A 16,363-nucleotide genomic window follows, 5' to 3' on the forward strand; every position below is an offset into this window, starting at 1 on the left:
CCTTTATCACATCTGTTTATCTCTAATCTCAGTTCTATTTCTCTCCCTACCACCATCCCCTAATATCTTTTACAAAGATCAATTGTCTACCCTACTCTTGAACTGGGTGAAATTTAATTTTGGTCTGGAGAATTTTTTTTCTGCACAGATATGTTATGATAAATTGATAAATTAAGAGAATCCATGTTTCAAGGTTATCTAACTTTGATCTGTCTTTGATTTTATTCCTGGAGAAATGATTTTCATACCACTGGACAGATTAAGAAGGGAATGTGTTGGACTAATAAACAATACGTTTTAATTTAGACTGATTAAGACCTTTCCTGATCCTTAGGGAACGTGGTCAAGCAGTGAGACCTGCAGGGTTTAGGCAGAGAATCATGATTCTAACAAATTTCATGAATACATTACCTTTGGAGGTGATGTGCATCTTTGTATACTTAGGGTTTCTGAAGGCAGCACACAAGGAAAGCTTTGAAACATTAGGGTCATAGATTAAGAGCTGGCAGGAACCTGGGGAGGCCCTTTAGTCTAATGCCCCCATTTTACAGATAAGGAGCCTTCAGCCCAAAGAGTTTGTGATTTGCCTAATGCAGCAAAGACAAGACTCCAGATCAGGTCTTACTATTCCAAACCCTTCTTTATTCCCAGATCCTGGCAGCTACATGGCACAGGGGATAGATTCCTATAGTCAGGAAGAAGACATGAATTCAAATCCAGCCTCAGAGACTTACTAGCTATGTGACCTTGGGCAAGTCACTTAACTGCTGGATGCCTCAGTTTCCTCAACTGTAAAATAGGAACGATTATTAACAACACTGAACTCCCAAGGTTATCATAAGGACCAAATGAGATAACATTTGTAAAAGTGTACAGTTCCTGGCACATAGTAGGTGCTTAATAGATGCTTCTTCACTTCACTTCCCTTCCCCCCTGCTCTGCTATTTGCTTTAACAGTTTTCTTTTAAGACTGGAAAGACCTTGACTAGAAACACTTTGGTTGATAATTGAATTTGGAGAAAGGGTTGATCTAATCAGAAGGGTTGAGGGTGATAAAGTAAGGAGGGATGGAAGAAAATTGATATTTTGAAAATTTGAAGATAGATTGATATGTTGCTGAATTCCAAAGCCAGCTGTGCACAATGCATTTTTACTTGAGGGAATTAAAATATAGGACCCATTGTTATAGTACATTTAATTAATAGCATATATTTAATAATGTAGCTGTATTTCATATACTATGTATTTAATATAACTTATTACATTATATTATTTAATATAAGTGTATTCTATAATTAACATTAATCAATTATTGCCACTGTATTAAACCTATCTTTGGGCTATCATCTCAGGTAACAGTTCAGATATGATACAATATACTTTGGATCTTGACTGCTTGCTGCTGTTGGTGGCCATAGTATTTCAATATTTTACCCCCAGACTAGTGTCAAGTATTTTGGAACAAAGGTGTCAAAAAAACACTCTCCAGGGCTGACTGAACCAAATTAAATGGAACTGGATAATATTTAACAAGATAGCTGAAGATACCGTGAAATACATGTAGCATTACATTTTCAAACCAATATGGGCCCACAGGGAATTAATTGGTCCCTATTTCTGTTTGAGTTTGATGCCACCGCTCCAGAGTCCTCAGATGTTGATTTCCCCCTATCATCTGAGTCATCAAACAGCAGCACCTGTTCTATTTGACAGATAATCTGAACTGAGGTGGCAAAATCAGGGCTTCTTGGCCCTAGTAAGTAACTGGGAAATGCTCAGCAGAAAGCATGAATAACAGATAACAGAAGAGAATATCTGAGCTGGCCATTGTGGCTGTCATCTTGTGTTTTCATTGTACATATTTGGCATTTATAATTTTATCTTTCTCAAAGTTGTAAAGCTATGGTAGATTAAAAATAACACAAGTTTCTTTTTTTCTTTTTTTTTGTTTTTTTTGTTTGTTTGTTTTTTGCGGGGCAATGGGGATTAAGTGACTTGCCCAGGGTCACACAGCTGGTAAGTGTCAAGTGTCTGAGGCCAAATTTGAACTCAGGTCCTCCTGAATCCAGGGCCGGTGCTTTATCCACTGCACCACCTAGCTGCTCCCCACAAGTTTCTTTATGGGAAGTCCCAGCATGCATTATAGGAAGACTGTTCCTGACCTGGGCATTAAATCCTGGTTCTGATACTTATTAACTTTGGGCCAGTGAATAACCTCCCTGAACCTTGGTTTCCTCATATGTAAAATCAGGAATTATATGTATGCCATTTACTTCATAGGGTTGTTGTGAAGAAAGTGCTCTATGAGCCACAAAGATGATGATGTTGGTGGTGTGATGATGATGTATTTTCAGGTGATATCCCCAGAAAAAGAATGGCGGGGGGAGAGTTCTTTCTTCTGACTGTATCGAGAACTAGGGCATGATTTTCTGAACACTTAAGCTCCCAGGGAGATGGGTAAGGTGTGAAAGAAAAATGAGTCACTCCCTTTAATACTTGAAGCCAGTTACAGAGTACTGAGACCAATCTTGGCTTTCCTAAACTCTTGAACTATAAAGGCAAAGGTCAAAATGTGCCACCAGGGCACCCTATTGGATAGACATGTTGGTTATCACACCCATATTGGGCACAGCCTTGATTCAAGCTTAGAGCAGCCTGGACATGCAGAAAGTGCTTTTGTTGAGAAATAAGAGTATAAACAAAAGTTGCCAATGGAGAGAAGAAAAAAGAAAACCCATTTTTGAATGATTCTTCAGGCAATTCTCTCTAAAGTAGGAAATAATATGATGATATGTAACTCATCAGCCAACATCCTTACATCATTGAAACAAACTTTTCTTAGCTATTCTTATGAAAGACCAGAATGTTACTTTTGATAGCACAAATCTTTCTTGAGTTTTCCTTTATCAACATTTTGTTTTACTGCCAGAGCTTTATTTGACTCAATTCCTAACAAGGCCACCATTGAACCATTGGGCCCAAATGAAGGCATGGATTCCCCTTTTTAGGGACAAAGAAGGGGGAGAGAAGCGTAATTCCTTTCTCTGGATTTTCTTTCTTCCTCAAGACAGACCTGCAGTTTAGAACAAGGAGTACACTCCAGAATTTTTGTTACTTTTTTATTTGACTTATTCCTCATATTAAAGGATGTTTTTTTCATGTTGAGGACATACACAAATCTCTCACCCACTGGAAGAGTGTTAGTGAAATTCTGACACTTCAGAATAATACATCAGTTCTCTCTGTGAAACAGCTAATGTGAAACTTCTTCCTTTGGCTAAAAGAACTGGAGGAAGCAGTTTCACTACCTGTTTCTAAGGGTGAAAACTGCCTGTACCTCTCTCTTCTCAGAGGCCTAAAGGATCCCTGGCCTCTAAGCTTCACTGAGCTGAGTTGGGGCGTGTATATGTGGCCAACCTTGGTCAGGGAAAAACTTGACAGGGTGAAAAAAAAGCAGGGAGAAAAGCCCCTTGGATGGGTAGATGGGGGTGGGGGGAGGGTGCTGAGCCAGTCAATAATAGTCAGTCAATAATAGTCAGTCAATAAACATTTGTTAAGTGCCTAAGATGTTTCAGGCACTGTGCTACATGTTAAAGATGCTCCAAAAAAAATTTTTTAATGGGGAGGGGGGGCAGTTGACAGTCCCTGCCCTTGAGATCACAGTCTAGTAGAAAGATAAAACTAGGTATTTCCTAGTGACCAGAACTATCTCCCTGTTCTGTCTCCTCTGACACAAATGACATCCACCTTATAGAGGACAAATTGTTATGCCACCAAAACAAACAAAATATTGTGAACTCTCTGCAGTTTCTCTCCCTACTCCCTACCAGCTACATCTCTAGTGCTCTCTCTGTCTTTCTCTTTTCTCTGTCTCTTTCTCTTCTCCTTATCTTTCTCTCCCTCCCTCTCTCTCTCTCTGTCTCCCTCCTTTCATCTCTCTCTCCTTCCCTCTTTCCTTCCCTCCTCTCTCCTTCTCTCTCTTCTCTCTTTCTCCCTCCTTCCATCTCTCTCCTCTCTCCCTCTCTCTCCCTCTCTCTCTCTCTCTCTCTCTCTCTCTCTCTCTCTCTCTCTCTCTCTCTCTCCTTCCTTCCTTCCTTCCTTCCTCTTTCCCTCCCTCTCTCTCCCTCTCCCCTTTTCTTTCAGTTCTTCTCTCTTTTATTCCACAGGGAGTAAGAGATAGGGAATTTTTACTCACTGTTAGTCCAATGAGGAATTACTTTTCCTTTGTCCTACTTTTGTTTGTTCAAGGTCTGATAGGAGATAAACACACTGAGAAGCATGGTTCTGATACCCTGACTACTCGTGGTATTTAGTATCTGGTAATAATAAAGTCAGCAAGTCAGAAATCATTTATTAAGCTTCAGCTGTGTGCCCCAAACTTCACTAACTGTAGTGGGTGGGGTAGGGGGGTGGAGGCAAAAAATAGTTCCTGCCCTCAAGAAGCTTCCAATCAAATGGAGGAAATAACATGCAAACAACTATGTACAAACAAGAACCATACTGGGTAAATTGGAGATAATCAACAACCCACTGACATTAAGAGGGACCAGGATGGGGCAGCTAGGCGGCACAGTGGATAAAGCACTGGCCCTGGATTCAGGAGTACCTGAGTTCAAATCCAGCCTCAGACACTTGACACTTACTAGCTGTGTGACCTTGGGCAAGTCATTTAACCCTCATTGCCCTGGAAAAAAAAAGAGGGACCAGGAAAGGTTTGTTGCAGAAAGTGAAATGTTAGCTGAGACTTAGAGGAAGCCAGGGGGCAGAGATGAGGAGGGAAAGAATTCCAGGTATGAGGGATAACTGGGGAAAATGCAAAATCAAGTATTTATTAAGCACTTATTATGCACTGGGCACTGTGCTAAGCACCAGAGATGCAAAGAAAGGCCAAAACAGACCCCTGCTCTATCGGAACTTGTGAGGAGGTAGCAGCTTTCCTCCCCAAAAGTATCTGGACAGTATGACCACGTAAAGAATATCTGCAAAGGTTCTATTGTTTTACCCATCAGGGTGACAAAAATACTAGAATGAGTGATCAGGGAAATCTGCAGACCACCCAGCCCTAGACATATTAAAAAAAAAAAAAGGATAGATTAGCAATTGTGAGCTCTTTTTGTATTATTTCTATGTCCTTTGCCCTCCTTTGGCATTCTGTACCACTTAGATGGCACATATGTCTTTTCTCCCCTATTAATTAATTAATTAATTAATTTTAGTGAGGCAATTGGGGTTAAGTGACTTGCCCAGGGTCACACAGCTAGTTAGTGTTAAGTGTCTGAGGCCAGATTTGAACTCAGGTACTCCTCACTCCAGGGCCGGTGCTTTATCCACTGCGCCACCTAGCCGCCCCTCCCCTATTAATTTATAAGTTCTTTAGGAGTAGAAACCAGTTTAATTAATTTTTATAACCCCTGTGGCATTGAGCATAATGCCTGACACATAACAGGTGCTCAGTGTATATTATATGAATTTGTTGGCCAAAAATGGTACGTGGGCCAGGTACTGCCACCATCCCCCTTCCCCTAATTCTTCGGAGAACTGCTGCCAGCTGCCCCTGCCACAAGAGACCATGTGTGGGGGCAGCTAGGTGGCACAGTAGATAGAGCACCGGCCCTGGATTCAGGAGGAACTGAGTTCAAATCTGACCTCGGACACTTGACACTTACTAGCTGTGTGACCCTGGGAAAGTCACTTAACCCCAACTGCCTCACCAAAAAAAAGAAAGAAAGAAAGAAAAGAGAATATGTGTGATGCCTTCTCCTTTGCTAGAGTCAATGACCAGCATGGGGCTGTACCTTTCGCTCCTCCCCTCCCCCATGAAGAACTGGCATTTTGTGTCCTGTTGATATTTTTATCTTCCCCAGCACCTAGCTGTAGATACTATTCAGTGAATGAATTGGGTCATGAATTAGACTGAGCAGCACCACTTCTTTATCACCAGGCCCAAACGCTAATCAATCAATCAAAACTTAATGCCCAAAGGGGATACAAAGATATATGAAGACCAAAAAGGGAAAGGGATCAAATTATAGCATCCTTCTAGGTGGGGGTCCCTAGTCATTTTTATGTTATGATCCCCACCCCATTTGGCAGTCAAGTGAAGCCTATGGGTCCCTTCCCAGGATCACATTTTAATAATTGAAGGAGATGCTACATTTCAGTTGTGGGTTAGTGAAAATAAAGATGTAAATTTCCCCCATCCAAGTTTCCAGATCCCCTGAAATCTATCCACAGACACCTCTTCTGAATGGTTTGGTCAACTTCCTGAAGTTGGGGGTGGGGTGAGCCAAAACCATCTGGTGTCAAGTGATAGAAATGGGCTAAGGCTCCCTTTTCTCATTCTGCTAACTGCAGATTCTGAACAGATTGATCAATCGTACTCATCTCTCAGCAGGCTTCCTTATGTGCCATCATGATTATAAACTGATCTTTTGAGGTCCCTCCCCACGCTTTTATACAATGATACCTAAGATTTGTTCACATCTTGTAAAGATGTTAACAGGCTCGTGCCCACACTACCCAACAGTTTTAGAACAGGAAATGAAGAATATTGTATCTGGGGGCAAATGACGCAGATTGGGGTTTGGCCCAGGGACTAGGGATTGACACCCTTCAAAACAGATGTTCTTAACCTGAGGTCCATGAACTTGTTGGTGGTGGTGGTTGTTAACATTTTGACAACACTGTTTCATTAAAATTAATTTCCCTTGTAATCCTATTTATTTTATTCACTTAAACACATGATCTTGAGAAGGGGTCTATAGGCTCTACCACATTGACACAAAAAAAGGTTAACAATCCCTGCTGTAGGTACTAGAGTCAGGACACAAGTGCTTTTAACCGCCATCTTCCTTTTTGGGAAAACCTAGAGGCATTGAGAGATAGATGTGGATTAATTTGCTGCTTTCTTACAGGACATGTTCAACCAACAGAATTTTCATCCTATTTCTGCCATACACTTGCTATACGTTCTTGGACAAGTCAGCCCTTTTCTCTGGACCTCAGTTTTTTGTTCTGTAAAATGAGAGGCATTCACTATATCATTCCTTCCGGCTCTAAATCTATGATCCTATTATCTTACCTAGTCCTCAGCCCCTGAACATAATGTGTAACCTTGGACAAGTCTCTTCCCCTCTCTGAGTTTCCTAAAGTGTAAAATGAGGGGATTGGACTTGATCAAGGCTTCTTAACCTGAGGTGGGTGGACTTTTTAAAAAAATTGATAACTATATTTCAATAGAATTGGTTTCTGTGGTAATTCTATGTGATTTACTTTATTCATTTAAAAGAATTATTCTGAAAAGGGGTTCACAGGTTTCACCAGAATTTCCCAAGGGGTTGATTACACAAAAATGGTTAAGAAGCCCTGCTTTTAAAGAAAGACAGGAGGGGGCAGCTAGGTGGCCCAGTGGATAAAGCACTGGCCCTGGATTCAAGAGGACCTGAGTTCAAATCCAACCTCAGACACTTGACACTTACTAGCTGTGTGACCCTAGACAAGTCACTTAACCCTCATTGCCCCACAAAAACAAACAAAAAAACAAAAACGAAAATAAAGACAGGAAAGAGAGAAAATGGTCAACAACAATCCATAAAATGAGAGAGTTGGACCAGATATATTCTCCCTTCTTCTGAGGGCCCAATCCTAAATCCTATGAATCACTAGAAACAAGTAAAATGACTTGATATTCTAAAATGTGGAACTTTGCAGAGAGAACAGGTAGCAGGATAATTCTGCTCTTTGGATGTTGTATTTTCATTGGCTAAGAGCCTCTAGTTCATCCTGGAGCTGGTATCGTGAATCATTCAAGAGAAGTTTAGGTGATTCTGACTTAAAGCCGGACTATAGGTCCAATGTAAGTTTGGAAGCAGTTACATTTTTGTGGTTTGACTAACCTTTTTTTTTTTTAAATGAGTGTGTCACTAAAGAAACGTGAGCTCTTGGCTTTTTGATTACTGTAGCTCACCCTGGTGAGTTTCATATACATTGAGTCATCATCTCTACAGGTGACTGATATACATCTGTGCTGTTTAAGTTACCGTAACTCAGAGATCAGGGGATTTGATCATAGCAAGTTGCTTGCACGTGAAGGTGTGAGGTTCTTCTATCTTCTTAACAATGAACAATGGTTGTTTCGTTAACCACAGAATTCAGTTACTTATTTCCACTCATCCAGAGGTTTTCATTTTCTTTTTTCCCCTGAATGTTTTGCCTCTCAACAACTTTTAGTACTCAGCTGTTTTCTAGCAATGTGCTGCAGGTGCTACCCTGAAGCGTCAGGCCTAGCTAAGTGAAATAAGCTAATGAGAGAGGATTAAGACCCAAAATGAATGAAGGGTTTTCATCTCAGGGAAAAATGTCCTGGACCTCCTCCCTCAGGTGAAGAGACTGAGAGGACCCTGTCAAGAGGCTGAATTAATTAAAGCACTCCACGTTACATTAAGCTTCATTTGGGTACCCCTCTCAAGGAGTTGTTGGGGAAGATTAAGCCTTTGCTGGATTGTATTTTAGCCTCTCCTCACAACACTGCAGTGTTCAGAGGTATGTTCTTAGAAGTGGAACATCAGAGCCCATGGTGAATGTGCCTAATGTTCTACTCTTCCATTAAGGTTGATTGTTGTGTAAAGAAGGAGAAGCCTGATTCACTGCATATTTTATTCTCTCCTCAGTTTTGGTCTTAGAACCATCACCTTGGCTTGTACCTGTTAGGGAATATGGAATTGGAATTGTCTATTTCCTGTTTTCCTCTGTTCAAATCCATTTTACATACTACCACTTCCTAAAACATCATTTTACAACACATGCTTCCCTCGTCCAAGAATATATAGGGGCTCTCTTTTGACTCTAAGCCAAACTCAGCCTGGCATCCAAGGCCCTTCCTTAACCAGCCCTACTGTACCCATCTAACCTTAGTCCTAGCTTCCACCCAATTTTGCCCCTCTTCTTCAACCAGGATGCTTTAATCTTTTCCATACACTTCTTGCTTATTCCTCTATCTGTTTTCACTTGATCTGTTCCCTTATTTAGTCTGTCTCTCTGCTACTTTAAATTCTGTCCATCTTTCATGGCCCATTTTTTTTTAAGTGAGGCAATGGGGGTTAAGTGACTTGCCCAGGGTCACAGAACTAGTAAGTGTTAAGTGTCTGAGGCCAGATTTGAACTCAGATACTTCTGACTCCAGGGCCGGTGCTCTATCCACTACGCCATCTAGCTGCCCCCAGCCCATCTTATTTTACTTCTTCCAAGAAGGCTTCCCTAACTAAGCCCACAATTACTTTTTTTCCCTCTAAACATTTCTGCTGACCCTCTGTGTTATACTCGTATTTTATCTTGTCATTTTTTGTATAGTTATTTCTCTTAGGTTTTCAGTTTTTTCCCAACTATATTGTAGGCTCCTAGGGTTCAGAGACCACATCACCTCTTTGTATATCTCCCGAAGTGCTAAAAACCCAGCAGCCATTCAACAAATGATGGCTGGAGTAGTTAGCCAAACTTGAAAGGTATTGTCATTAAACATTTTTTTTCAAATTAAGGAATGCTTTATATAAGTTGCAGTGCCACAGTTTGGCATCATAATCACATGTTAAAGAGAAAAATTCTGCAGAAGGTGAATGAAATGTGGTGGGTGGTTTTTGGGCTTATAAAATTATGAGAAGAGAAAAGCAGTACCAGAGGCCTCAGCCCCACCTCTACCACTTACTTGACAAGTCCTTCCTCTTCTCTCCTTTGTTCACCTGTTACTCACCCATTGAGTGCACCTGCCACCACTGCTACCCTCTATCCCAGTCTAGCCTGTGGCCTGGAAGCCTCAGCTTTCTGACACACAACACCCACGAACCCGGAGGAGGGCCAGGACAGGCTTTCAGAATTTCTCATCAGTCTGAGATGAGACATAAGAAGTTAAGGGTAACACAAGCCCTAATAAATACTGACGTATTGAGCATGAACTCATTTTTAAGGTGAATAATGAGAGAACATTTTCTGAAAAAACTTCTGGCTCTAGCCTCCCATTGCCAAGGCTTACTCTCCCTTTCCCAGTTATTGACTCACTCAGGTGACTGAGTATAATTGAGCACTGTGAAGTTGATGGTTTTTAAAAGCTTTTAAAAATAATCTTGTTGGGGCAGCTACATGGCGCAGTGTATAGAGCACTGGCTCTGGAGTCAGGAGTACCTGAGTTCAAATCTGGCCTCAGACACATAACACTTACTAGCTGTGTAACCCTGGGCAAGTCACTTAACCCCAATTGCCTCACTTTAAAAAAAAAAAAGAAGAATCTTGTTAAATTTTTCAAAATAAGATAAGTTATACATGAGTAGTCATGGAAATTTTTAACCTTTCTGGCTTTTGTTGTTTTTTGGGTTGTTTTTTTTTTTGGTGGGGCAATGGGGGTTAAGTGACTTTCCCAGGGTCACACAGCTAGTAAGTGCCAAGTGTCAAGTGTCTGAGGCTGGATTTGAACTCAGGTCCTCCTGAATCCAGGGCCAGCTCTTTATCCACTGCGCCACCTAGCTGCCCAGATTTTTCAATTAACAAGCATTTATTTTCTCTCCCTCCCAACCTGTCCCCCACATTAAACTAAACAAAAAAAAACCACCTCAAAACAAATATGCATAGTGAAGCAAAACAAATTGCTGTCCAAAAACATGTCTAATTCTGCCTTTTGAATACATCCCTTCTCTGTAAGGGGATCGGTAGCGTGGATCATAATCAGTCTCCTGATATTATGATTGGTCATTACGATGCTCACAATCATTAAGTCTTTTTTTTTTTTTGGTGAGGCAATTGGGATTAAGTGACTTGCCCAGGGTCACACAGTTAGTAAGTGTCAAGTGTCTGTGCCTGGATTTGAACTCAGGTCCTCCTGACTCCAGGGGCAGTGCTCTATCCACTGTGCCACCTAGCTGCCCCACAATCCTTAAGTCTTTCAAAGTTATTTATCTTTACAATGTTGTGTGTGTGCATATATATGTGCATGCAAACATACATGTATAGAGGTTATGCCATACACGCACATATTTGTGTACATGTGTGTCTGTAGTGTATGCATCCTTGTGTGATGTGTGTGCGATGTGTGTGTGTTTTCTCTGAAAAACCTATCTCTTTCATCACTTCTTACAGCACACTGGTATTCCTTTACTTTCATATGCCTTAATTTGTTCAGTCATTCACTGATTGATGGGTTTTTCCTTAGTTTCCAGAATTCTTTGACACTACAAAAAGAGTTACTATGAATATTTTTGTACAAATGGGTCCTTTCCCTCTTTCTTTGATTTCCTTGTGGGAGATACTGTCACCAACCAAAGAACATTGCTATTCTTTGCAGCACTCCTATCCTCAGCTGTCTAAAATTGTTAGCAGAAAGCAAGAGGTAAAGGGTTGCCTGTATTTTGGAAGGACAGAAATAACAGGAACACAGAACTACCCCCTTGTCATTCTGTGCAGCTCACTAGTCATTCAAGCCCAATCTTTTTTTTTTTTTTAAGTGAGGCAATTGGGGTTAAGTGACTTGTAAGCTAGTAAGTGTTAAGTGTCTGAGGCCAGATTTGAACTCAGGTACTCCTGACTCCAGGGCCGGTGCTCTATCCACTGCGCCACCTAGCCGCCCCAAGCCCAATCTTAATGTGCCTACAGCTCTCCCATCCCTAGGGTTCCCCAAATTTCGCCCAGGAGATGACAACAAAACTGTTGCCTCGGCCTAATGTTAGTGGCTGGTGGCTGGTGGCCTCTGACGTGGTTCTGTGTTCTTTAATGGACCACACAGTGTCCCACAGTCTGAAAACTCTTTGAATAACTGAGATCTCCATGCCTCTGTGGGCCAGTTGTAACCTATTCTTTTCCCTCTTGTAGGTGAGAAGCGTCATTGTTATGAGGTCAATTATAATTCCAGCTACATGTATGAGAAAGAAAGTGAGATGATACAGACTCGGATGATGGATCAGGCCATTAACAATGCCATCACTTACCTTGGAGCTGAGGCCCTACGTCCCTTAGTGCAGACCCCTCCTGCCCCAACCTCGGAGATGGTTCCAGTTATCAGCAGCATGTATCCCATTGCACTTACCCGCACAGAGATGCCCAATGGTGGCCCTCAGGACCTAGAGAAGAAAAACACCCACCTACCAGACAAGTGCCTGCCTTCTGAAAGAGGCCTCTCCCCCAACAACAGTGGCCAGGACTCCACAGACACAGATAGCAACCATGAAGAACGCCAGAATCACGCCTACCAGCAGAACCATATGATCCCTCCCCGGGCCAGAAATGGGATGCCAGCCCTGAAGGAGCTGCCCCACTCCTTTGAACTCCTCAAACCCCCACCCATCTGCCCTCGAGACAGCATCAAAGTGATCAACAAAGATGGAGAGGTCCTGGGTGTGTACAGATGTGACCACTGCCGAGTCCTCTTCCTGGATTATGTGATGTTCACCATCCACATGGGCTGCCATGGTTTCCGTGACCCTTTCGAGTGTAACATGTGTGGGTACCGGAGCCATGACAGGTATGAATTCTCCTCTCACATTGCTAGAGGAGAACACAGAGTCATGTTGAAGTAAATAGCTCGGTTCTCTCAGAGATTTAAGTATTGAGCATCATGTGAAAAAAACAAACCCACCAACCAAATAACAAAACAAAGAGCCTCCCATTTTGCCAAAGCTGCCTGAATTGAAGCCACTTTCCTTCCCATTTCTAATATAAAAAGAGTGAAGTTATTACTGTTTTATAGCATTTTTTTCCTCAGGGTCTTTATACTATGTGAACTTTATAGCATTTTTTTCCTCAGGGACTTTAAAAGCAGAGGGATCTTTAATCACTGCCTTCTACAACAACAAAAATCAAATTTGTGTTTGGGAAGTTTATCACCCATTCAAACTTTGAACAATCCATTGCCTGCATTCCAGGAAAGCTTCTTGGAGGTGACATCCATTCAGCTCCATAAACAAGGAAAATTGATCTTGACTAGAAAACTGACTGGGAATTCTGCACTCACTCACACCTCAGACTACATTGATCTTCGGGGGAGGCGGGTTGCCACATAAAGAATTGGGGAAAGAACAGCAGTGTCATGGTTTATGTGATCAGGGACAATTTAGCATTTGAAGACCCCAAAGTCAACATTGAATCTGCTTCAGATCAGCCTCACCCTCCAGAACACTTGTGTGTTCATCCTTAAACTTTTCTCTATTACCCTTCCTCCCCCAATTCTTCATTTTAGGAAAAAAGAATTCTGTTTAGTGGACCAATTCTGGTTGTGCTGTCCATTTACGAGTGAGATTGTTGTTGTTGCTATTGCTTGTACTTCATTCTAGAAGAGGACTGTGACATTGAGGTGACATCATGGCTTGCAGTGAATTGGATTTAAGTGAGGGAGGGCTGTGCAAAGTCACCAGCCTCACTCTCTCCTCCAGAGCCACTAGGGTCCAATGGCAAGATATGTGATAAGGACTATTGGAGATGGCCCCGGGATGTTTAAGGCAATTGGGATTAAGTGACTTGCCCAGGTAGTAAGTGTCTGAAGTAAAGTTTGAACTCAGGCCCTCCCCACTTCAGGGCCAGTGTGCTATCCACTAGGCCACCTGGATGCCCACAAGTAAAATTAAGCTTCCTCAAGCATTTCTTTTTTGTTTGTTTGTTTTTTGCAGGGCAATGAGCTAATAAGTATCAAGTGTCTGAGGCCACATTTGAATTCAGGTCCTCCTGAATCCAGGGCTGGTGCTTTATCCACTGTGCCACCTAGCTGCCCCCTCGTTGATCATTTCTATTAAATCTCAAATTCCAGGCAGGTTAGAGATTTATGTAGATCTGGGATTTCATTGGGGTAGGGGGTTTTTGATGAGGAGACTCCCTCTACCAAGGCAAATCTACAATTGTTCTGAGATTTATGGTCTTAGAGATTTGCCTGAGGCACTGAGACATGTCCCAGGGTCACACAGCCAAAAGGTATCAAAGGCAAGATTCAAACCCAGGCCTTTCTGAGAACAAGGGCAGCTCTCTCCATGGCTACCTCTACAATAGCTGTAACAGGGTGTAGTCTCAGAAGGGATAGCTTGTTGCACTGGATAACTATGTATGTAGTTTTCACGTGTCAAATTTTGAAAGGGCTTAATGCTTTAAGTTCAAATTCAGCTTGTTTAGATACCATAAAAAATTAAACATCTCCCTTTGTACAAATCACAAATCATCCTTTGCAGCTTTGCCTTTTCTCACTCATGAAACTCCATAGTTACTTGCTGCTTGGGATGTTCCCCAGGGGCAACAGAGAAAGCATGCGATAACAAAGAATTCTGGACTTAGAAGGTGGGAGATCTGGGTTGTAGTTCTGGTTCTTCTTCAAGCTCACTGTATGACCTTGGACAAGTAATTTAGCCTCTCTGGGCCTCAGGCTCCCTTATCTGTAAAATATGGGTTGGACAAAATTTTGTCTAAGGCCCCATCCACCTCTTAGATCCTATGTGCCTGGATACTTCTGTGTCATTTTCAATCACTGTATGTTATTCTGACTCTGTGCCAAGTGAGATTCCCTAGTAAAAGAGGAACTATGTCATTTTTAAGATTTCACAAATTCTTTTGGATATTTAGGGGGTTGGGGAAGAGAGTTTGGGGGTGAATGTTAGGAAAAGGAAAACATCACCTTAAGGAGGAAGTTCTGGTGAAGAGATGACTCATATCTCAAAATGGTGATGGCAGGACTTGTTTCACCAGCCACAGGAATATTTTGTAACCTTCATTCATGAACCATTTTCTAATGCCTGACTGATGTCCTGAATGGTGTCCATTTTGCTAGAAATAAGGTTCTTCTGGGGAAGAGGGCATTCAGTCACACAGAGCATATTTCTTAATACTAGACTTTCAAGGGTGGGACAACATGTATCCAATTTAGGTGATACCTAAAATTGCCTGTGACAATTATTTACTTTCAGTCTCATAGTCTAACCCTGACAGTTATGCACTGGAACTCATTGAGCAAACTATTCTTTTTGAACCCACCAGGGTATGCTTGCTATGTTAACACCATCCTCATTGGAAAAAAAAAAAAAGTCTTGAGAAGATGAGTGGAAAGGAAGATTTGGTTCAGAGGTATAACTTAGTAGCTTTCTTGGGACAGGGGAACTTTTGCAGTAACTACAAATGGGCATTCTCTTAGCAGACCTTGTGAAGATGGAAAGCTGACCCTTGGCTCTCTATTTCTGCTTTCCCACCAAATCTCCTGCAAGGCAAGGATTCCATCTCCCATCCTGGAAGCCAGAGTAAAATAAACAATGAGTCCCAGAAAAATTCACTGGAAGTTAAGGAGATAGGTGTGGCATGGCTATTGGAAGGGAAGAGAGAACTGCTGTGAAAGGGTCACTAAATATCAATCTTTTTTTAGTACAGATACAGCATATTTAGTTTTGCGTAGAACAGTTCTCTCCCCCCACCCCAACTTAAAAAGCCCTCCACACACTCCTACAATCCCATTCTTTAAAAAAAAAAAAGGCAGACTTTTTTCTTTCCATTCTCAATTCTTGTTTACCTAACTTTACCGCTGACACATTTTCTCACTATTAAATGTAGTAGTGAGACACATTACTGCATTGACTTGAAGATGACTTCTAATTTTGTTTGCTTTGTGTTATTGTTTTTTTGGTGAGGCAATTGGGGTTAAGTAACTTGCCAAGGGTCACACAGCTAGTAAGTGTCAAATGTCTGAGGGCGGATTTGAACTCAGGTACTCCTGACTCCAGAGCTGGTGCTCTATCCACTGGGCCACCTAGCTGCCCTGAGACTAGTTTTTAAAAACATTTCTAATTACAAAAATTTACTTTCATTTCCATCACCACCAATAAGGAATATATATATGATTTTCTCCAGCCTCTCCCCTCTCCCTCCTTCTGGCTAAATATAGGGGTTTAGGTATTGGAAGGGAAAGCACATTACTGAGAGATCCTAGGACAGGTTGGAAAAATGGAATAAGGATGGAATGTAACTTCTCTGAGAGGGAGTGATCCCTGGTAGGGGAGCTGGAGCCTCCAGGCTATTCAGCTTGGTGACAGAATCTGGACCTCTTGGAAGTTGAAGAAGAGAAATGAAAATGGGGTGAAAACCAGGATGATGTGATTTTTAAAGAGCTAGGGCAATTCATCCTATAGAAATATTGATAACCATGGAAGGTTTAGAAGGAGACTGGGTTCTCAGAATAGATTGATGTGGGCAGAGTTCAGGTTCCAATCTAGTTAGGGTTCGAGGGAGAATGATTTCTATCTATTCTCAGCTACAAAGGGACCCTGCCTTTGTAAGGACCAAAGGGTCTAGGACTGGTCATAGATAGTTGCAAGGAAAAACAATGGCCCCAAACAGAGAGGAGCTGAAAGAAGAGGCCCTAATG

At 41.8% G+C, this 16,363-nt stretch overlaps 1 protein-coding gene across 2 annotated transcripts in view; it reads left to right on the forward strand.

The window, feature by feature from the left end:
• The window catches only part of IKZF3 (IKAROS family zinc finger 3), an 86,039-nt gene extending 72,692 nt beyond the window's left edge, over positions 1-13,347 (forward strand). For both annotated transcript variants that reach the window (XM_044004583.1, XM_044004585.1), the window contains one exon: positions 11,851-13,347. In XM_044004583.1, the coding sequence (XP_043860518.1) occupies positions 11,851-12,554 (704 nt within the window). In that variant the 3' untranslated portion in view covers positions 12,555-13,347. The remainder of the gene's footprint in view (positions 1-11,850) is intronic.
• The last annotated feature ends 3,016 nt before the right edge of the window (positions 13,348-16,363 follow it).

Source organism: Dromiciops gliroides, chromosome 4, assembly GCF_019393635.1.
Source record: "Dromiciops gliroides isolate mDroGli1 chromosome 4, mDroGli1.pri, whole genome shotgun sequence".
NCBI classification, from domain to species: Eukaryota; Metazoa; Chordata; class Mammalia; order Microbiotheria; family Microbiotheriidae; genus Dromiciops; species Dromiciops gliroides.